The sequence below is a fragment of the Anguilla rostrata genome, chromosome 11 (assembly GCF_018555375.3).
Source record: "Anguilla rostrata isolate EN2019 chromosome 11, ASM1855537v3, whole genome shotgun sequence".
Lineage (NCBI taxonomy): Eukaryota > Metazoa > Chordata > Actinopteri > Anguilliformes > Anguillidae > Anguilla > Anguilla rostrata.
This window is the reverse complement of record NC_057943.1, coordinates 24575735-24598059: the sequence shown is the minus strand read 5'-3', so window position 1 is coordinate 24598059 and position 22325 is coordinate 24575735. Positions and strand designations below refer to the sequence as shown.

The 22325-nt window shown below is 41.0% G+C and overlaps 2 protein-coding genes across 8 annotated transcripts in view; both read right to left on the bottom strand.

Moving 5' to 3' along the window:
• The window catches only part of LOC135234362 (protein phosphatase 1 regulatory subunit 12B), a 39297-nt gene extending 28865 nt beyond the window's left edge, over window positions 1-10432 (bottom strand). For 2 of the 7 annotated variants that reach the window (XM_064298899.1, XM_064298900.1), the window contains exons 1-5: window positions 10263-10428; window positions 5329-5419; window positions 4379-4564; window positions 2814-2955; window positions 1400-1527 (exon numbers count right to left, since the gene is read on the bottom strand). In XM_064298899.1, the coding sequence (XP_064154969.1) occupies window positions 1400-1527; window positions 2814-2955; window positions 4379-4564; window positions 5329-5419; window positions 10263-10282 (567 nt within the window). In that variant the 5' untranslated portion in view covers window positions 10283-10428. Of the gene's footprint in view, window positions 1-1399; window positions 1528-2813; window positions 2956-4378; window positions 4565-5328; window positions 5420-10262 lie in introns of all 7 variants that reach the window. The other 5 variants (XM_064298894.1, XM_064298898.1, XM_064298897.1 and 2 more) reach the window with 5 other exon arrangements.
• A 3413-nt stretch (window positions 10433-13845) lies between these two features.
• On the bottom strand, window positions 13846-21906 carry zgc:66479 (uncharacterized protein LOC327541 homolog). Its single transcript, XM_064298888.1, has 5 exons — window positions 21352-21906; window positions 19189-19676; window positions 17648-17810; window positions 15036-15705; window positions 13846-14668 (listed from the first exon to the last, which is right to left on the bottom strand). Coding segments are annotated over exons 1-5 (1599 nt in total). The 5' UTR covers window positions 21628-21906; the 3' UTR covers window positions 13846-14666.
• Between the last annotated feature and the right edge of the window lie 419 nt (window positions 21907-22325).

The following is a 22325-nucleotide window of genomic DNA, read 5'->3' as shown; positions in this document are numbered from 1 at the left end:
TGAAATAACACTGGACTGCTTGATGGCACAGAATATATAGCTCTCAAAAAACATTAAATTGCATTTTTTGTTGTTGTTTGTGGCACAATCTAAGACGCATCTTACTGAAATAAAAATCCAGTATCATTTTGTGGAAAGAGTGGAATACCAGTCAGAGCCAAACTATCTGTTGGCACCACCTAGTGGCAATGCAAGGAAGTTTCATAGAAGATTCAATCATAATTGAGACATGCAACTTGACATTTCTCCGTCCTTTAACATGAATCTGTTTGAATAAGCTACTTATTGAATGTTTATCTTCAACATGAAATGTGCAGTTGGATTTGCATTTACATTCACATACATCTGTATATTCATTGTATTTTTCCCATATTATCTGCTCCTCTAACAAATCTGTGGCAGCTGTAACAATCAAGATAAATTACTTTCCAGAATAACTGGTCTTAGCTCCATAACATATTTAATTACATGCAAAACATTAGTTTAATTTCTGCAATGAACAGAAATTAATTGCAGACACACTTTTAATTGGATCTTTCAAGTAGAACAAAAATGTCTTCAACAGCCCATATTTATACCACAGAGATAGCAGCAGTTAGCAGTCGTCTGATAAAATGTGCCTAATCAAGATTAGCATCTCGAGAAAACAGCTTAATCAACCAGAGATCCCCGCTAAAATAAAAATGAAAACTTTATGAAATGAAAATATTTGAACACAATCCTGAATGATGATCTTGGATTTGCACAGGGATTAAAAAGATAAAATCAATCTATTAAAACAGAACTGACAGCAGGCATTACCATAAAAATATACTAGTTTCCATGGAATTCTGCTTATTCATAGAATGTGGAGAAGGAAGGATGGAGATTATGTGCATGTTGAGCAGCAATGTTCTTCCAAAATGTCGGTGAAAGTCCAATAAAATATTCTGCCAATATAGATTCTTCCTTTCCGTTATCCTAATGAACACTCAAGAAGGCCATTAATATCAATTTTCTTATGATGCAGAGACAAGGTTGGATTGGTATCTCTGTTGCTGTAGTAACCGCATAATCCGGTTTAAGTAATCTCTTTCCATTCTAAATACAAAAATATCTCAGGGAATGTAGTCAATTCTGATCCATAAATCTTATTTGAAAAATGGTTTTAAAAATGGTTTGTGCCATGTTAACATTTTCCTATTAAAACACTTCACAAAAAGTACTTATCTGTGACACATACAGTGAGTTCCATAATGTTTGGGACAAAGGCATGTTTTGTCTTGATTTGGCTATTTACTCCACAATTCAAACAATTCACATGTGTAAAAGTGTAAATTCATACTGTACAATTTTTTGCTGTTTAGCATGCACATACTGCAGTCAGTGAAGATAGCTCAGACCCAGAAATTGCCAGTACCTCTTGTGACCAGTAGGAGGCACTTGCCCCTTGGATGCTGTTTCGAGACTGTCGTCGTTCTCTCAAGGAAAGGTTGAGTTCAGAAGGACTGTCAGCAGAGCTTTGGTTTTCAGTTCTCCATTCATTGGCTAAGTGCAAGGAACATTTGCAGGTACATATGGGAGTTGCACAGTATTCATTTCACTGCACATTTTGCATAGGATGGTCACAATGGAACATTTAGGCTTCAGTTTTTTAATCTAGCTTTGGGCACACTACCACCTGGACTTAACAGTATAATCATAGGGGTTGTGACGTCGCCCATTTTGATCAATTTATCAGCTGTTGCAGCACCCCTATGAGGCTAAATCAATACTGACATTTGCCATTGCCCCGAGTAAACTTGCAAAACTTGCAAAAGCCGTTTGCCATTGCCCCGAGTAAACTTGCAAAAACTTGCAAAAGCCGTTCCAGATGGAATGTTATTTTTTTTAAAAATCACAAAATCAAATTCTGCCTCATTAATGGATGTCACCTCCTGTCCTCAACACACCTTCGCATTTGCAAAATTTTTACAAAATTGCAAAAGCAGAAGATAAATAATCACTTTAGCATCTGTTCTCCTTGTGTGGGAGGCATATGGGTGACTGAAGAAGCACAAACAGCCATTCCAAACTAGGAAGGAAAAGATCAATCAAATGAAGTGGAGAAATTTTAGGTGAAGAGGAGGAACGGCTCTCAGAAAAAATAGACATCAAAATTATTTTCTCCCCTTAAAAATCATTTCTGCCTTGTCAGATAAAACACTTGAAGAGGGATGAGCTATCAAATCAGAAGAATGATGGGAGGTTTCTTTGTACTTCACATCAACGCTTGCATGACTTTGTCTTTATATTTGCTCTAGTCACTTTGCTCTTCAAAACCATTATTAAAGCTTTGTTCACCTCCACGTGTGATGATACTGCAAGACATGATGAAATCCAAAGAAACACTCAGTCACACAAGACAAGTCAGAAATGACTTTCAGAACTTGACCGATGTCAAAAGGAGTGTTATCTGAAGCACTTCAGGAGAACCAGAAAGCTGCTCAGCCTTCGGGCTGTTGGGAGATTGTGTTAATTGAGGCTCATTCCTGCATTCCTCAGAACCCCACCAGAACAGATTTCCACCACAGATGTCCCTCTTTTGAAACCTGTGTTATTTACAACCAGAAAATACTGTGCCTGGAATCGAGCAGAAAGCACTAACAAGGATTTTGACTTGACTGAAGACAAGTGAGTTTTTCTGGTTTGACTTCCTGTTAGTTTGTCAAGGTTGATTGACAACAGACCTCAGAAATGCGATCCAAATGTAGAAATGACACAGTCACACGTTTTTCTTGGTCACCTTGGAATGCAGACGTGTGAAGACGGGGCATCATGGCACTGAGACTCACCGTTTTGGTCCAACCCCCTGGAAGAAGCCCAGTGGGTCAGGCCACGGGGGGGAAGGGAGCCCGGGCTGCTGGCGGATGGAGACACGAGGGGCGTGGTGGGGCTCTCTGCCTGGGCCCCCAGCCTGAGCCTGCGGTTCCCAAGCTTGCCACAAAAACAAAGTTACCGTCTTGTCAAATTAACACAGTAATTATTTCTGCATTTACTTTAACACCAGACAAGAGGTCAGCATTTGCATTGATGCATGGAGTGCCTCTACTCCAACAGTGCCACTACTACTAATTCCCTTGTGTAGTCCTTTGGCAGGCAGACAGGAACTTACACACAATATTTAAAATGTAAGCATGAAAAACACTTAAAAGAATAAGGGTACATAACAGTAAGCGATTGATTTTGAAATTACATAAAAACAATCCATCCTGCAGTTGTTACTTCAAATAATAGTAAAAATGTTAGTTTACTCAATGATTTCTTTCCCTCTCATATACAATATTTTATTGTATTAAACAGCTTCCTCTGCAATAAACCCTAAATTTAAACAGACTAGTCCACTGAGGTTTTCTCTGTAATCAATTTTTGATGTTATGGAAACAAGACTATGTTGAAAAATTAGCTTGTTATTGCTAGCAAAGAACTTCCTGCACAATGGTCTGCGCGGTTGGAGCTGAAATTAGAGCCAGCTAGTTCATGAATACAATAGTAGTACGAAGACAAGGAAACATTTGATATCTATCAGTAGTCGAAGTGTAAAATTAACTAAAATAGGTAATCACTGTCAAATTACATAAGTACATAATGTATATCTGACCTATTGGTAGATGACTTCATTAAAACGTCAGTAAAATACAGTAACAACTGTACACCTGTAATCAAAAAGGGCCTCCAATTATGCAAGTGATTGTAAGCCCTGAAAATTAGGCAGAGGGGCTTACGTTCTATAGGCTATTTATTTTCAGGCAATATTTGTTGGGTGGTACAATACAAGAGTAAGGCCCGATCCTAGTCTTTCATGTGTTTATTCCAAACCCACAAACACACTGTCACACTGCAGTTCAGTGCAGTCAATATCTCAATCCTCAGAAAGGATTTATTGTATATAGAATCTCAGTGAGTGAATGCCAAGATTATATTTGTGATGTAATAAAATGATGGTTACTCTATACTGGTATTGCACTGATACCCATCTCTCCAACAGATCCTGTCACAATGACCAAGCTGGCATCAAGAGTGATGGAAAGAACACAGTTAGGTACATGATTAATCAGAAAGTGCTTGAGGTGCATGCATTTTATTATGAATAAAGATGATTTACTATCAGGTCGTAGTGCAGTATTGTAGTTATGGAACTGAACTTGGAGGTTGCAGGATCCAATCCCATGTGTGGCACTGCTGTTTTACTCACTACCTTGATTAAGGTTCTTAAACCTGAACTGCTTCAGTCAATATCCACATTATAAATTGATTTTAGGATAAAAATGTAAGCTGTGTTAGTCACACTGTATAAGAACATCTGTTAAACAGAAATACAGGTCGGCATAATATATGACCCAATATAAGTTTGGCTGACCTCGTCAACATCCCTGCTCCACGCGGGGCTGCGGTCCTGCTGGTCCCTGAAGCAGGCCGGGGTGGTCCGTGTCTCCCCCTTCTCTTCTGTACCCCTCCTCTCCACATCATCTTTCTGTTTCTGTCTGTCCGACGGGGACAAGCTGAAGGTCCTCTGAGCCTCCTTCAGCTCAGCAAGAGTCACACCCTACCACAGACACAGCAATGAGTCGCTGATCCATTAAACAGGTGGTTAAAGTGAGAAAAAGGGATCTAATTTGGGCAAATCGATTTAATTTCACCATTGCACATTATTGTAAGAGACAAATATCCATTGTGACACCATCAAACACCAGATTGACTTTTCTTTTTAAAGTTTGTTTGGTTTTGTAGAAGAAATATCTACAACATATTTATTTTGATTAAAAAAAACTGTATTCCTTTAATAGACCCGCAAATAGACTACAAATGGGTACCAATTTGTTATACATTGTTAAAACCTTTCGGAAAATGAAACACATGCATTAAATAGATTTTTAAGATGAAAATGCAATTGTTTCTGCAGTACATTCATAAACGTGTACACATTGCTGTGGATAACATTTATATGTGTCCTGTATTTTTAAAATTGAAACTGTACTGTCATTGACATGTGCAACCCATCTTCTCTTCCAGATCTAGTGTCTTCCAAGTGCCTTGGTACTGGGCTTGGTGGAGGAGTAATATTACACTGCATGCTGAGGATCCAGCTGTCTATTTATCATTGCAGAAACCCCAGTGATGCACATAAAGCAGGGATAGTGGCTTCAGGGCTACAGGGCTACAGTAGCATCCCAAAGACTGCAGTAACCCCAAATGACCCCTCAATGTAATGGAGAGGCTGGTGAAATATTGCAGCATAGCATTAATAGAGTTTAGTGCCTCCATTTTCTCCTTTCAGGAAACCTGTGTCTTTTTATTATTTTTTTTTACCTGTGTTGAGCGCCGGGTTTGCCGTGCCTGCCGTGACCTCGCCTTCCTCTGAGACTCCGCCTCCTCATCCCTTACCGGCGTGAGATATGACCTGTTCAGAGAGAAGAGTCTCAGTATGGCCATTTAGCATTAGCAAGATTAAAAGCATGGCTGGCCCAGGCATAGAAGCTACAGTATATAATTATAGTAGCTATAACAACGACCCTTACACAATGGAATGTGTGTGCATATATATACAGAGAATATAATATACATAAGGAGAATAGAGACCAGCTCATGGGATATATTGGCTAATTGGAGACCCACCCTCTTTCTCTCTCTTGCTTTCTCTCTCATATACAGTACAGGCCAAAAGTATTAGGCCTCCTGTAGAACTATTTTTTTCCCCATTTCTACCGACAATAACATCAAAATAATCTTAGACATGTCTTTCTTCGAAATAGCCCCATTTGGCTTTAATTACAATTAACTTAATTAATGGAAGTCTATTCAATCATTTGGTAATAAAATTGAGTGAAACGTTATCGACCATAAGTTTTTTTTTTTTTTTTTTTTACTCCAGGTTGCCAAATACCTTTAGCCTTTAGTGCAAGTAAAATAGGCACTAAAGTTGCAATAAATATGGCAAACAAGAAGGAGTTAAGATGTGCAGGGCCAAGTAAATATTGAAGAAAGAAGGTTATTCCCAAAGACAAGCAGAAGACAAATATCTTGTGTTGTCTAGCAAGAGAAACCATCATAAAACTGCACCACAACTACAGGAAAAACTCAACGACAAATGAGTTCCCCTGACTACAGTGAAGCAGAACTACAATCTGCGGGTCAAAAAAAGCTCTTGCGCTGTGCTGTTAACAAGAAGAAAAGACTCCAGTGTGGCCAACACCATCAGCGCTGGACCAAATAGGAAAAAGGCAAATGCACATCCTTCTAGACCAGCAGATCACAGTTCCTGTTTCTTTGTAGTCAGGAGAACTGGTTTCTCTGTAGTTGCATTGAGTTCTTCCTGTAGTCGTGGTGCAATTTTACAATGGTTTCTTTTGCAAGACACCACAAGATATTTGTCTACTGCCTCCTGATCTTCCTGGTCTTTTCCTGTTAACATTACGGCCCATCAGCTGGACCCTTCTGAGTGTGTGCAGAACGCTGCACCTGGAAACCTTAAGCTTGTTTGCAATTTCTTGTGGGAAATAACCGTGCCACAATGTTTACTTGGGCCTGCATATATAAGCCTAACACCTTCTTTGCCACTTTTCTTGCAGCTATAGAGCCCATTTTACTCACACTACAAGCCAATGGTATTAGACTACCTGTTTCTAATAATATTTCAGCCATTTTAACTAGCCCCCCACCTCCCTCACACCCCCCATTTGTAAAATGACTGGATAGACTGTTTTGTGAAGTGACTATTGTCTATATTTATCTTTAGATATGGACACATAATATCACAATAAATATAAACAATAGTCACATCACAAAACAGTCACATCCCACATACAATTATAGCGCACAATCATTTGGTCAGACATTTTGTTCCTGGAATCTGCTTCACACTCGTGCACCCCGCAGCTGAGGCGATGACACAGGAATGACACATGACTCCTGGGGCACGAGGTGATGGCAGGCACGCGTGACGAGTCGAACTGGCTCTGAAACCAAGCAGGCCTCAGAAGGGAAGTGGGACTGAGGTCACAGCCGAAACATAACCGATTTAGTGTACACTGTGTATGAGAATCTGCTACAGAGGTCAGATTATTTACACATTATGCAGCCATAAACACAGTGCATTACATAAGGAAACCTCACAGAGCTTTCAAAGTCTACAACAGTTTATAAACTGAGGACATTTAGCTAAATCTTTGATGCATATTGATACGTTAGTTCTGAGTTGTATAGTACAGATACAATTGATTAGGGATTACTTTTTGGCATTTCTTCTCTGAACAGTGGAATTTCAGGATCAGAAATTAGAGTTTCTCTCTCACTCCCTCTCCAAGTACAGACTGCCTGACACAAATGGCCTGATTCTGAGTTGATGCCGAGGGAACGATAAGCACATTCTACCATGTCCCGCTTACATGCTTTCGCGCAAACCTCAATGCAGCGCTGAAGTAGGACTTTAGTGAAGGTTTCTGAAACTTAAGGGGTGGGCCTCTTTTAGAGGGAGATTCAAAAATATACAAGAGAAAAAAACACTCACTGGGTGCTCACACAAAAAAGTATAAGAAAAAAATAATCAAGCTTCAGAAACCAGGGGAAAACAACAAAGTACCCCTTAATCAGGAGGAAAACAAAAAAAGGGTACCACAGTGCAAAAAGTGTAAAGCTGGCCTTACTTCAATGAAATTGCAATTTTGTGGGAGGAAGAAACATAAACCACAGAACACAACAGAGGTCCCCCTCTTTCCTATGATTGGCTGGTGTAGTGGTCTTTCCACAATATAAAAATACCATCATCGTAGGCTCAAAAAGTAAAAGTGATAGGCAAAGTAGTTAAACATAAAGTATAATTTAAAATAAAGTTTTACATATAAAATTAAAATGAAAAACTCTCAGAGGCAGAATGCTCTGACAGGAATCTCCTTGCACTGTACTTGAATGCAATTGATAACATTATGCGAGTGAAAACACTACATAATCAACCAGACAATATGCAACATTAGGCTAGCTAATCTCGTTTGCTGAAGACTACATTAGTGAAACAAAAGTTTTTATATTTCTCTCTGGGATAGGGTCAGTTCCTGGTTCTGGGCTAATCGCTCAGAGGGTGGGGTCTGAGGTCAAGGCACACAAACCAGTATTACCAGAAAAGCTTAGAGTCTTTAAAGGATTACTGTTTCAGGCTTTAAAGGCAATGAATGACAGACAATGACCGACGTATAAATGAATATTAATTTATATTAAACTGACATTCGAAGGATCACTGATGTACTTTCAAATCTGAACGTGGTACAGCCATACCATTTCTGTTTAGTGGCCACAATTATAAATGCATTTGGGTGAGTACAAATACCAAAATAGTACCATAGCTAACTGCCAGATATGAGAAAAAATAACTTTTTATCAAATATTTTCATCCCCAACACAGTATGCAGTCACAAATATGTCCACAGGCAAGGTATGAACTCATCATCCACAGCATTTCAGAGATACAACAAGGATCCAAAGTAGAGTTGGAAATCACATTTAAGGACTACATTGGACACTGCCTTCTGGTCCAAGCAGCAGATGAAGCACATAATCAATGGCGATTCATTATGACCCTGACGCAGTTAGGAACAGCCAGCTTCCGGAACGCAGGAAATAGCTAGCAGAGCACTTGATCTAATGGCATCAGCTTGTCGTTAGCGTGGCTTTGCACACTGACTAGCTTTTACAGAGTATCGATCTTCAGCTGCTAGCGCAGCAGCCAGGGCCCAGGCTGACGACATCACTCTTCTGCATTATTCATTTCATACTTCAGAGACCCCAGATATATTTCTGCCTCCGCAAGGCTTTACAAGCGTTGTGTGAAAGGCTAACGTCTTTAAAGGAGGACAGGTGAAAGATGATCACCAGCACAGCCACAAAGTGCAACGCATCTCAGTTTACCCATTCAGGGAATGTGACAAGCAAAACATTATATATATATGTATATATATAATATAATCATCAAAGAACAGTATGACTGTAAAGTAGCTTTTTACAATGCATTGCACAATTTTACAATGCAATGACAGCCATGTTAGTCCATGCACATGGGAAAAACTTCTGGTGGCGCGTTCGGGCATTTAATAGTACATTGTAACCTAAAATATAAAACAAAACATTTTGTTAAACGTTAAACAAATGGTGTGTTTAAATTTTACATACACAATGTACACACATGCCCAACTCTAAACAAAATTATTATGATGCGTCAGCACTGAACTTCCTGTTACACATCTGAACCGCCTGCTATCCTCGAGTTTAATTACCAGATAGGAAATACTAGAAAGAGAAAAAGAGATAAATGCTCATATATTTTTTAAATCCTAAGTTCAAAATGGAAGTCTAAACACAGTACCACAAGTTAATTCATAATTTGCTAAATTAATTTCCATATTTTAAAGAAAATACTGGGCTAAAACTGAAATGCAGTAACATGATTCAAAATACATCAGCAGTCTATTATTGACACATTAAATTCCAAGTTATGATGCAGATTTTAAAAATATCAATGATATCCCAATATTCACATACAAGTTGGCCGTACTCTACACAAGCTTGCATATGTGATACTTTGTATATTTTTGATGACATTAGATAAAAAAAACAGTGTTCATCATTACTAAATTTCTTGTATTATTATAGTCACAATTTTGCTGATTCATAATTTTTTACAAATCAAATGACTAAACTGTTTAGTTAAAAAGTTAAATAATGCTGCAACAGTAACTCCCAGTTTAATGCAGCCTGATGTAGACGACCTCCTTTCTAAACCCGATATTGAACAATGACAAGCTCAGAGTCCAGAGATCCAGTTCAGTAACAAATAAATCCCCCATAACCAACGCCACAGGTGAGGCAAGGTCACATGTACTGCTCCCCAATAAATCACAAAACCACAGGAACTCAACTCAAACCCAAATCCTTCATTAATGGTAGCCACCGAAAGGTACGACATACTAATATTAGACCGTTACTTACACATATACAGTATACACATATATTCACGTACATAAACTTATACATATATTTCACACATACATTAGAGTGGCCCATATAAATACTCCCCATTAATCATGCAGCCCTGGCATACAAAAACATGCTCACAGACCGACCCCAGACATGGAGACGCAGTAAATGCGATGCAGCTTGTGTTCCGTGCTGCTGCAGGACAGGGAGCAGTGGCTTAGCTTTGGCGCATGCAGCAGGAGGAAAGGCAGGGAAGGGGAGGTAGGGAGACAGGACCGTACCTGGGGAGGCAGGCTTGCATTGTCACAGCTGAAAGTCGAAGGGCTGAGGCCGCTGGAGGAGAGCCGGAAAGAGAGCCAACCGTGCCAGTAAAACAGCGTCTGTGCGGGCCACTGAGAAAGAGGAGGAAGAGGAGGTCCACTTACTCCTCACCCCAACCCATCTCGCCCTTCCCTCCCCTCCCATCCCTGCTGAGTCAAGAGCCAGATTGGCGAACTGGACAGCGTGCCCTGATACGCTATCTTCAAGTGCCCCACACAGACAGCGCTGCACTCGCTATTTAAAGGCACCATCCATCCTTTGCTGTGTTCGCTCCCCTGCTTGCCACACGGAAAACTCAGCCCAGAATGACATTATAACAACAGCGTTTCCGCTCGTTCAGCGCTCTCCAGAGGCCAGACAGGCGATCAGAAAGCTGCCAGAAAATCTCCCCTTCAGCTGCAGGAGGCGTCACTGACTCTAATTTAGCTTAAAATCTGAACAGCCAACAAGCAGTGTCATTCAAAGCCTGGACTCCGACAGGCACAATATAAGAATGCATGACGCGGGTGCGTTCTGTACTGGCCATGCCCTTGGTATGACCTGTCATTTCTTTTGGACACATTCAGAAAGAACGTAGGAGGATACAATAATATTGTGACAAGGAGTAGCACACAGTAAAAATAAAAAAAATTAACAAAAACTTTACAAATCATGAAGAACACCAATTCCTTTTCAAAACCAATCAATCTCCATTTAATCAGAAATATACACTAAAAATTGATTCAGGTCTGGCAGTTGGTTGGTTCTTGCATACATGTTAAACAATAATCTATCTGCCTGGCCTCAAAAGGCATCGTTGCCCTCTTTATCTCTATCCAATATAAATGAAAAGCATTTCTCTCTTGGAATGGCATATAAAATTTGAACAATTTTAGGTATTACATTTCTTTTTTGATGACATCATATGCTCTATTGGTAGCTGATATAAAAAATAATAATATTGCAAGTCACACATACATTTGGTTATAGTGGTGTTGGCTTGATGGGCGGGGAGGGGGGGGACCTGACAAACACAAGCCTAAACTACAACTCCTATCTTCAGACACGTTGAGCATTTCAGCACGTCATTCAGGGGATTTAGCAGAGTGGGGTACTTCACAACATTGGCATGCTCTGCGTAATTAAAAGGCGTTAACTCTTACTCGTCTGCGTCCAGCAAAAACCTCACAATATGTGCTTCACCCAAAAAGGACAAGTACTGCAAACCGGGGTTAGATTCCATTTCAGTTCAGTCAATTGAAGAAATTTGAATTTAATTGAAAAGGCTCATAATGCTCTACGAGAAATTCACAATGAATGAATAGAATTTCAATTCCTGAACTGAACTGAAATGGAATCGGCCTCAACTCTGCTGGATACACCAGTGGTCTTTATCCCCATCTTGCAGTGGTATATGCACATGCCCATCAGGGAGACCTACATCACCAATTACACAACATTTAAACAGGCTACCAAACAGGGGCTGTAGTCAAGAGGCCCTTGGGGGTCTTCAGCAAAACAAAAAAACTAACAGACAAAAAAAAATTAAACAAAATCTTCTTCACCCTCATTCCAAAAATTCTGTATTTTTGAATTTCCGATTAGGAAGAATTCATGAAACCACGTATTGCACTAAACAGTTACACGTGTCATATTACATGCATTGAACAAGGATAGGATCCTGGCCCGCCAAGTACTGTCAGAACAACCAGTATGCACAATGACATAGCTGAAAGGAATACTACACCCCTGCTCCATGAGAAAGTCAATCGGCTCGCATGGAGTTGCAGGCAGTGGGAAATGTTCTCAGGCATTTCTCATCACATAAATGATTAGATCTGGTGACTTGAGGCCATGACATATGGATAATTTTGGTGTCATTCTCCTCAAACCACTAGGCGACTATTTTCCTTCTTCTTTGTTCGCTACTGACAGATCCATAATGAGACACCATGATTGGGATACATATATGCAGTGCATAGTGAGGGTTGGATAATGGTGTCAAATGTTAATCAATTTACTGAGCTAGGCGTAATAATATAACCCTGCAATAATATAACCACAACCACAGGGTTAATTCAACAATCCAATAAACTCAAATATATGAAATATGTAATGATGGACCAGGATGGCAGTAGCTTCCCTGACAAGATGAAGGAAAGGGGGTCCACAGTCACCAGGGATATAGGGATGAAGCACTAGGGAGTCCATGCCTACACATCACTGCATGCGGTTAATTTGAACTTGCGTAGCGGTTATAAAAGTTTGAAAGTTTTATGAAAAGCCAGAGAGGAGATGGGGTGACACAGTCTGTGCCACTGTGGCTAAATCTCTTCAGTACAAAGGACTGGAAGGCCAAGGGGAGAGAGGGGCTAATCTTCCGGCTAAATGGGGAAGCATGGACACGGCCGTGTGGGGCAGACCTTTCGAGACCTCCGGCTGGCGCCCAGATACTCATCTTTACACAGTTACCGTAGACGTAGCATTCAGAGGACAAAATGCAACAGGACTGACATTTTTACTGTTTTTCAAACCAACCTACAGTACTTACGAGTGCGTGCTTGTGTGTACGTAAATCTGCTTGAGCTTCGCCGTATTCCTCAGCGAATATTTTGAAAAGGTCAGACTTGAATGTTGCTTCTGCCCTTTTTTTAATAGGTGAGTTCATGTATAACCAAAGCAGGACCAATCTCACGAATGGCTAATTTATAATGAACAGGAAGATGTCACCGCAACAACAGTATGCACCACGGGACACTATTGGGTGAGGTCTGGCTCCACATTTGCAATCCCAGAGATTTGGTGAGAAACAGTTCCCTTTCTAGACCTTTTTGATATTACCGTTTTAGTGTTTGTTCTTGATTGGCTAGTTTCTGTGTGTGATGAAGGATATTTTAGATGTTTACAGAGGTTTATGATGACCTGGTGCCATATAATCACTGATGGTGGATGTAAGGTTTTCTAGCCTAAAGCAAGAAAATACACTTCAAGTTACTCCAAGGCAGCATGTACATAAGTTGTAATTGTATGTTACCCTATTATTCTTTAAAACATTGTTAAATCTTATTGTCCTATGCCAAATACAACCTGAGACCACTACATCTAAGGAAAGCACAATATAATACTGATGTGTCTAATCGTGAATAAATGGAATGAAATTAACATATTCATATGCGCACAACTTCACAGTACAAGCTGCTTTGGAGTTACCTGAAGTGTACTTTGTGCACAAACCCCTGAATGTCCTTTACCAGAAATTCAAAGCCAGTTTTTCAGAAACTTTTGCAAGTATCTTAATATCCTTCATTGCACATGAAAAAGGTCTGGGTCAATTGAAAACAGTGAAACTTGCAAGGTATTATGATCAGAAAGTGAACTATCCCTTTAAATCAAGAAAACCGCATTTTTAAAAATGTGAAAAATATATAGACCAGTTATATAAAATATAAACAACTCTCCTTGCACATGAAAACCCATTCTCTGTCGTTCATATGTTGGGTCAACAATGTACACACATCAAATTGTCCAACACAAGGAAAAGAAAGAAGGAGCTGTACAAGGAAGTGTACAAAAAAGGGAGGAACCGTAGTTTATTTGAAACTCTGAGATCTGAGGTGTATGTTAGGCTGAGACTTTGCCCATGCCCAGCAGTTACAGTGCAGTTTGTCTTACTACAGAGAAAATAAAAAAGGAATAAAAATGATCTTAAATCATCACGCTTGCCCAGCGGATGATCATAAGAAAGTGTCAGAAATTCACAGATATAGCCCCTTTTTGATATGGGCCAATTGCTTAACCCATTTCATGTACATTTTAAACACCCTAAATGCACACATTAGATATTCCGGTCTTTCATGCCATTTTCCCACAATTTAATGCAAGTTTTAATGAAGAGATTCTCGTCAGATAGGAAAAAAAGTGAGCATTTTTATTCTGGCTCTGTGCCCACTTTGTTGTCCTGTTAAACTGATATGCCCCGTGAGCAGCTGCTGCCATGGTGGGTAAAGTTTTCCCCTCCAAAAAACAAACAAAACAATATAGCCATTTTGATTTATGGGGAAAAATGTGTAAAGACAACTGGTTTATTAGAATGGTTTAAGGCTTCTGAGGTTAACGGTACCATGAGGAGTCCTGAATTTGTCCCCTTAGCTTGCCTGTGTGCTCTGGAATCCAAACTCCCTTCAGCTGAGGTAAAATTTGCACAGATAGAACACGGAAGTGTGAGTTAGTGTGACTGGCTTTCCCTTTCCAAAGAAACAAAAAAGATACCTCAACTAAGCAACGGCTTCCTGCTTGTCTCTTAATTTAAGTCCATTCTTTCCAATGACTTGGGAGGGTTGGAGGAGTTGAAGAAGACTGAGTTGTCTTCACATTAGCATCTTATTCTCTGGAAAAGAAAATAAATCCAACTCATTAGAATCAGATTCATCACATATCTCATGATCAATTTTGAGTCTTTTCTTTTATACATTTACAAGTGTTTTACTGATCTGTTACGCAGCAGTTGTATTTAATTGCTGTGAAGTGAATAAAGCATATGATTGACTCCTGCTTTTGGAAAAATTATTTTACCTTTGTTGGGTTTTTTCAGTTACACAGATATTGTGATGTATTATAGATGACTGTCTTGCAATATATCACATATTGCAGCATCCCCTGTATCGTGGTGATATTGTATTGTGGGCAGCGTATCGTGATAATATTGTCTTGTCAGTTACTCTGAGATTCTCATCCCTACTGGATAGCACACTTACATTCTTGTTCCAAGAAAGCATCTCCTTCTTCTGTCTGCTCCATGGCCTCTTCAATGATCTGGTCCTCCTCAACTAGCTGTTCCTCTTCCTCCAGTGTGTCATCTCCCTGCTCTGCTAACTCCTCTTGTACCTCTTCCTGCACCTCCTCTGGTGCTCCTCTGGAGTCTACAAGGTCTTCCTCACTCAAACCCACCTCCTCCTCAATTGGCAAAGTCTGCTCCTCTTGCCCCTGTTGAGCAGGTTCCTCCTCACTCTGAGGGACCTCCTCGGGGTCAGCAGCTGCCTGCGCCTCCTCCTCCACAAGCTGCTCCTCAGGAGCCTCCTCTGGCACAGAGGCAGGGAGCTCTTCTTCCTCCATCAGTTGTTCTGATGGCACCTCCTCTGGTACAGGAGCAGCCAGTTCCTCCTCCTCCACTGGCTCTTCCGATGGCACCTCCTCCGGCACAGGAGCAGTCACCTCCTCATCCAGTGGCTGTTCCGATGGCACCTCCTCCAGCACTGGTGCTAACAGCTCCTCCACAGCCTGCTCTGATGGTACCTCTTCCGGGACAGGAGCTGTTACCTGCTCCTCTTCCTGAACTGGCTCATTCCATGCCACCTCCTCCAAAGCAGGAGCAGCCTGCTCCCCCTGTTCTTCTGCTTGTGCCTCCTCAGTCTCAGAGCCCTCAAACTGAAAGATGAAGAGCACCCAGGTGAGCCAGACCAGACACAGGGTGAGACAGAGAGAGAAAACTGTTACTGAACCTGCTCTTGTGGCAAGAAAAGAAATGCTATTGGTGTATTATCGGAATTTGGATGGAATCGGTCTTGGTGATTGCTTGCATAGTGGCAACATAACAGTAATAGCCAGTACTACATTTATAACCTGACCATGTATACACACGTCTAATTTCCATATGAACATCTCATTTCCATTTAATGCTATACAAAATATACAATTTAAAAAACTAGGCATCCAGTCACCTCGCATAGAGCATGGTGCTGTTTTTCTTTTACATGACTACAGAGAAGTCAGTCTTCATAAGCAAAGAGTGTTTTCATAAATGAGGAAGAACTACTATTTCTGAAGGAAGAGACATTTAAAAGAAGTCACATGGCAGAAGCTCCAAAGCAGAGAAGCAAGACAATCATGGTACGATACATGTTTGTACATGTCACATAAACTCCAAGAATAAGGGTATAGGTGCAGACAGTAGCACGTAGCATGTCACATTCACTAACCTATTTGACTTGAATATAAATGCACAAGGTCTTTCCTGGGTGCTGCTCTGTTAGCGATCAATGCAGTTTCTGCTAGTGCCATTTAGTCTCCTGTCATATCACACACACTGGACTCTGCATAACAATCTGATATTACAGCAAGTCTGTAATCTGAATACAAGGAGTTCTGGCCAATCCAGAGGTACTTTGCGCTTCACAGAGGGACAACCACTCCTATGGATTTAATCTCTGTCCTTAAATTCCTCAGATTCCTCACCTCCAAGTCTGCTCTTCTTAGTTGCATAGCAGTTGTTTATACTCTCCTTTTCTCGTACAACTGTGCAGATTTGTTTATAGGTAAAGCTAGTCTTCACTGAAGGGTCACCATTTTCCCTACACCTGTTAAATTCAAAGCACTTCCCTTACGTAAATTTTACGTAAAGGAGGCACTTGGGGGTTGGATCTATCAAGGAGCAAGGAGGCTTGATTCTATCACATCTGGCACATCGGAGAATGGAATGCTGGGGAATAACAATCTCAAGTCATACTGGGGGGAGACAATAGGCAAACTTTTTGAAAAGTGATGCATGGTAATTGTGCATAAGGGCATCTCCATTCTTAGCATTCTCTATTCACGGCAGCCATAATTACACAAATATAGGTGAAAAATACAGGACTCTCCTTAAAGGCTGATCATACAGCTAAAGCATTCCACAGTTGCTCTGATACAAGGGTCATTCATCTATGATATCTCAGAGTTTGTTTGTAGTTGACAGCATTGATCAGTTGAGACACTCATATCACAGCTGAGCTTTACAGGCAACAACAGGCCGCTGCAAACTACATTTTGACAAACATGTCATTTCATTGCTTATACAAGTAAAATAAAATAGGAGAAATTAAATAAAAAGAGAAAAGTTAGTGTGTTCCTATAACAGATTATTTTGCATGACACAATATGGATTCAAACAAATTGTGATGTTTGATGTGATTTGAAAAATGTTTTCCACTTTCAGTTTTTGCTTGTGCTCAATGCTTCCTTTCAAATCCAGAACCCAGAATACAACTTTGCAGTTCAGTGAAAGTAACTATTGCAACTTCATGATACGGTAAATCTTTATTTCACTTTCCTCCAAGTCCTCCTTTAATAAAAGCAAGAAGGTAAACATGCCCACCTCCTGCAACCAGTAGTTCAGAATAATAAATTGCACACCACAGTCATATCACCACAACAATGAATTTTGCAACATATTTGTTTTGAGGGTATTTTTTTCATGAAAACAAAGCTATTTAGACTATACAAATCCTCTGCAAGGCATGGTTTTAGAGTGAAGATTAAATCTGAAATGAGTCTTCTAATGGTCTGGTAACATTTTCCAGAGCCCTGTGGCAGTATTCGGCAGATTCCTTACCTGCTTGACCTGGCTCTGGATAGCATGGAGCTGTGCTTTCAGCTCTGAATGCAGGGACTGGGCCACCATATTTTGCTCTTCCAGGCTGTGTCGAACCGAACTGAGCTGCTCCTCCACAGTCACCAGTTGGGCCTTCTGGGCCTCTCCCACCTCCAGAAGCTCTCTGACAGAGAGATGGCAAAGGTCAGAGGTCGCATCTCATTAGTCACAAAGGCTAAACAAAGCAGAGCACCCTCTGAGCCGGCAATATTAATCAAGAACATATGGTGAAGTCTGAAAAGCCTGGCCCCCCTGTGGTAATGGCATTTTCATTGAGACATTCAGCCTAATAAGTTTCATACTGTTACTACCATATCTTAATCTCAGCTGTGATGTATTTGCAAGAGCCAAGAGGGGGTGTATCGATTTTTTTTTTTTATCAAAAAAAAAAATTTATCCAGGGCAAATTCTGCAAGACATAGAATTTGCTAGTCATTAATGCACTTCCTGTACAGATCTGCAGATAACGTAATTGGGAAAGGATGGCTATGATGCCATTACCTGTAGGAAGTAAAAATGGAGCACCAATTGTGGAGCATGTTGGTAACAACTAACAGAACAACACTGACAATGGATACTTTCTGGCTCCTATGTGGCAATGCCCAAAAGGATCCCAGATGCATCAGACCCTACACCCCAGCTAGACCTCTCCGTTCTGCTGCCACATGTCGCCTGGTCCCTGCCCCGGCTCGCACCAGCACCCGGTCACGCCTCCTGTCTGTTCTAGCCCCACGGTGGTGGAATGACCTTCCTGTGCAAGTCAGAACAGCAGAGACCCTGGCCGTCTTCAAACGTAGACTGAAGACTCACCTCTTCAAGCTACATCTCACCTCATCACCCCCCACTACCCTCTAACATCCATTAAACCTCAACTGAGTAACCACGCGTCATGTTATTTTCATGTAACTAGGTTCATCTACAACTAGGTGGGTGGGGGGTGGGAATTTATATATATTTAAAAAAAAAAAAAAAAAAAAAAAAAAAGGGGTACAATTCACACTTTTTGCAAAGTTATACCTATTGTAGCTCTCTTGCAGGAATGTTGAAAGCGCTTGTCTCTGAGTTTTGTAATGCACTTGTTGTAAGTCGCTCTGGATAAGAGCGTCTGCTAAGAATCAATAATGTAATGTAATGTAATGCACAGTCAGAAAGTACCCAACCATCACTACTGTCATTCTTGTGCTGGTTATTGCAAACATACTCCATGATTGGTGGAGCTCCACTCTGCTTTGTACAAGAAAAATGACATCACAGGCATTTTATCCATGTCACATTATTTTCCCGTCTATGCCTCTTGGCATATTCACACACTTATTACATAATAAAGCGCTGTTATATTCCAGAGTATATGATGGCACATTACAGAGTTACTTTTCCCATTACTTCCATTGTTGCTAGTTTGGTCACCAAAACCTCAACATTCCTACATCTTAGAGGTTCTGAAAGGTAATATGCAATGAAAAGAAGAAAGCATGTGTTAGCTAACTGTGGGAGATGTTTACCTCACAACCACAATCTCCTGTGAGCTGGCCTCGAGCTGGGCCTTGTGAAGGGCCAGGGCCTCCCTCAGGCTCAACAGGTCTACGATCTGGCCTTCCAGCTGCGAGGCCAGGGCGCCCACCCGGCCAGCTTGCTCCTCCAGCTTAGATTCGGCGGTGGCCAGCCCACCGGAGAGCCCCTCCACGGTGACGGTCAGGTCAGCATTGGCCCCGGCCAGCGCCGCCACGTCCGCCTGGAAGGCCTCGAACTCCTCGCTGCGGCTCCGCAGCGCCCCCTGCAGGAGGGCCAGCTGCTCTGTGGAGACGGCTGACTGCTGGACCTCCTCCAGCCGGGCCTTCATCTCAGTGTGCAGCGACAGCACCTGGGCGGGGAGGTCCGAGGTCTTCAACTGCTCGGCCGTGGCCAAGGCCACGCCCACCTGCTTCTGGGCCTGCACGTAGGCCTCCTCAAGCGCATGCAGCCTGTGCTCGAACCCCTCTGAGCTGTGGAGCTGGGCAGCGAGGTCACAAAAAATGGTTACACTTTACATTACATCTTTCTGACGATTACATCTGGTTTTCCTTATCCGTTTCTGTTAAAGCTTTGAAATGGGCTGCAGTGTCACATGCAAGGTGCTCTGAAAATAAAATGTATGATTATTTGAGATTCATAATTTAGCCATTTTTAGGAGATGTTCACATCCAGAGGCACTTACACAGCTTACATTTTGCACACAAACCACTTAAACAGCTGAATATTAACTCACTCAGTTCTCATGTGCAGTACCTTGCACAAGGATACAATGGTAACCCCATCCAGGGGAATTAAAACCTACAACCTCAGACACAAGCCCAGTTCCATTAACAATACACTACGCTGCCACTGGGTTAGTGCACATGGCTACTGGAGGTATTCAGAGAGTGGCAGAAATGTCATTCAGCCTGAGGTAATAGCCTGAAAGGGAGGAAATAGCAACGTGGCAGAAGAAAAATGAGGTAGTATGTGGGTAGAAAGGCAGACAGAAGAACAAGAACATCAACATAAATGCTGCTTTGTTTTGCCATATTCAAATATTCTAAACTGCACTAGGCATGGAGGAAGCTGGCCGGAACTTATTTTGCTAAATATTTCAATAAGACAGGCAAAGAAACTGTGTGCCTTGCATAATTTTGTTTTTTATTTTGTGGTGCTGTCTATCTGTAGGTGCTTCGTGGGACTAAAAAAAACAGGCATGTTTCCTCCACATCTGACTCGAGTTTACAACCACTTTACAAAACCTTACAATTATCACTGAAAGCATTTGCATAATACGGTTGCTGCAAACTGACCACAACAAAACATCTGACAACACAATATAATTGCGAAAGCAACAGGACTGATACATAAGACACAAAATTAAGTACAAACATCTTACCATACACTCACTTGTGGAAAATATTCACACCTGAATGGTTTATAGTTCTGAGCAAGCAAATACCTTTCAGCTGGAACCGTAAATAAACAGCAATTACCAACTGTGCTACTTTGTACATTGTGTTCCAAGTTCCAACGCATGGAGCATTGGATATGGGCACATACATACAGTAGTTACATTTGCGTGTAGAAAAAGAGATTATATCAGGTTGTAGACTTGCTCTGTGCGTGATCGTTCCGTGTTATAAATATAGTACGTGTCCCAGCAGCTGCGTGCTACTTCACCTTAACAAGTAGATAGAAATAGCATCATCTGGGACTCACTTCACTGGAGAGCGTGGCAGTATGAAATACGATATTGGTGGGCGACCGTCAGCAAAATAATGAACTTACAACTACCTGCTACTGGAAATGGCATGGAACAAAAAGTTGAGAAAGGGGTACCATTCGATTGTTCAAAGACTATGGATAATGGGACACGATGACTATCTGTGAGTTGCGCAAAGTTTGTATATGAGTATGTGCGTTCCTTGCATTAGGAAATGTGTTAATACTCAAACCGGCTATTACTGGTGAAAGCAGATCCAAATAAGTTTGTACTGGTACATAAAATTAAATTAAATTTGTAGAAAGTAACTTTTTTTTAAACACTGAAAAACCGTGCTAATATACACGTTTAGACTCAAGGAATTTCGTACTTATAGAGCAGACAGGACTCTTTGTTCTCAGAAAGGAATGCTCAGATTGGTATTTAAATATCTAGACGTGATTACCTTTTCGTTTGTCTTTCGCATTTCTTCTTGGAACGTCTGGAGCTTCACCATTTTCATTTGTACCCCCATGAGGTTGTCGGCCAAGTAGGTTATGGTCTGGTGCTGTTGGAGGCAGAACCAGGCGACAGTTGCCCCTCCGATCACGATCATTAGGAATAAAATAAACAATAATGCATAGTGATTTCCTCCTCGTGACTCTGCTTCCAACGCTTCGTGTTTAAAAGAGTTCTCATCGAATTTGTGGTTGCTTTTCCCTTTTCGATGCCGTGCTGTCATTTTAAAGTCGTGTATTCTGAATGCAGAAAGGAAGAGAAGAAAAAATGCTCTCCGGCGCGATGGGCTAAAATAGTAGCAAGAGCGCAGACGTTATCGCGGAGTATTTGGCTTCTTTTTTGTTGATTCTACGCTCTTGCGCTACTAAATGTGTTCATTCATAGGACATCAAAAAGTATCGAAAAACTGCTTGAGTGGCGAGGGGGTGGTCTACAGGCAAATAAGGAAAAAGGCGTGGTGGAGAGACCCCGTTGCAGGAAGAGAAGCCAGCATGGAAGGGCGTTCCAAGGCTGTGAGTGGCTAGTCTCGTTGCACCATGTGTGCGGTTATCTAATGAAAAAGTCACACGTGCGCTAGTGAGGTGTATAACTCAGAACCCACCGAGCCCCCTCCCCCCTTTTTTTCTCTTCTTTACACCCTACTCAGTTGAGATGGCCACGCGCCATCCCGGTTTTGCGTAATTTCTCAATATAAAAAACCTTTGAAACTATTACAGTTAGTTGAAGCCAAATTCATTGCAGAGATGCCTGTTATCTAATGATCCAATTAACATAATTACCGTGATAAATGATAGTCATTAGAGTACTAAGGAACTAATAAACATATTCCATAAGGTATGTGATTGTGAATTACGTTATGATATATCATTGTTGTTTAAATTTTATTGTCTTATATATTCCGACAGTGTAATGTAATTCTTT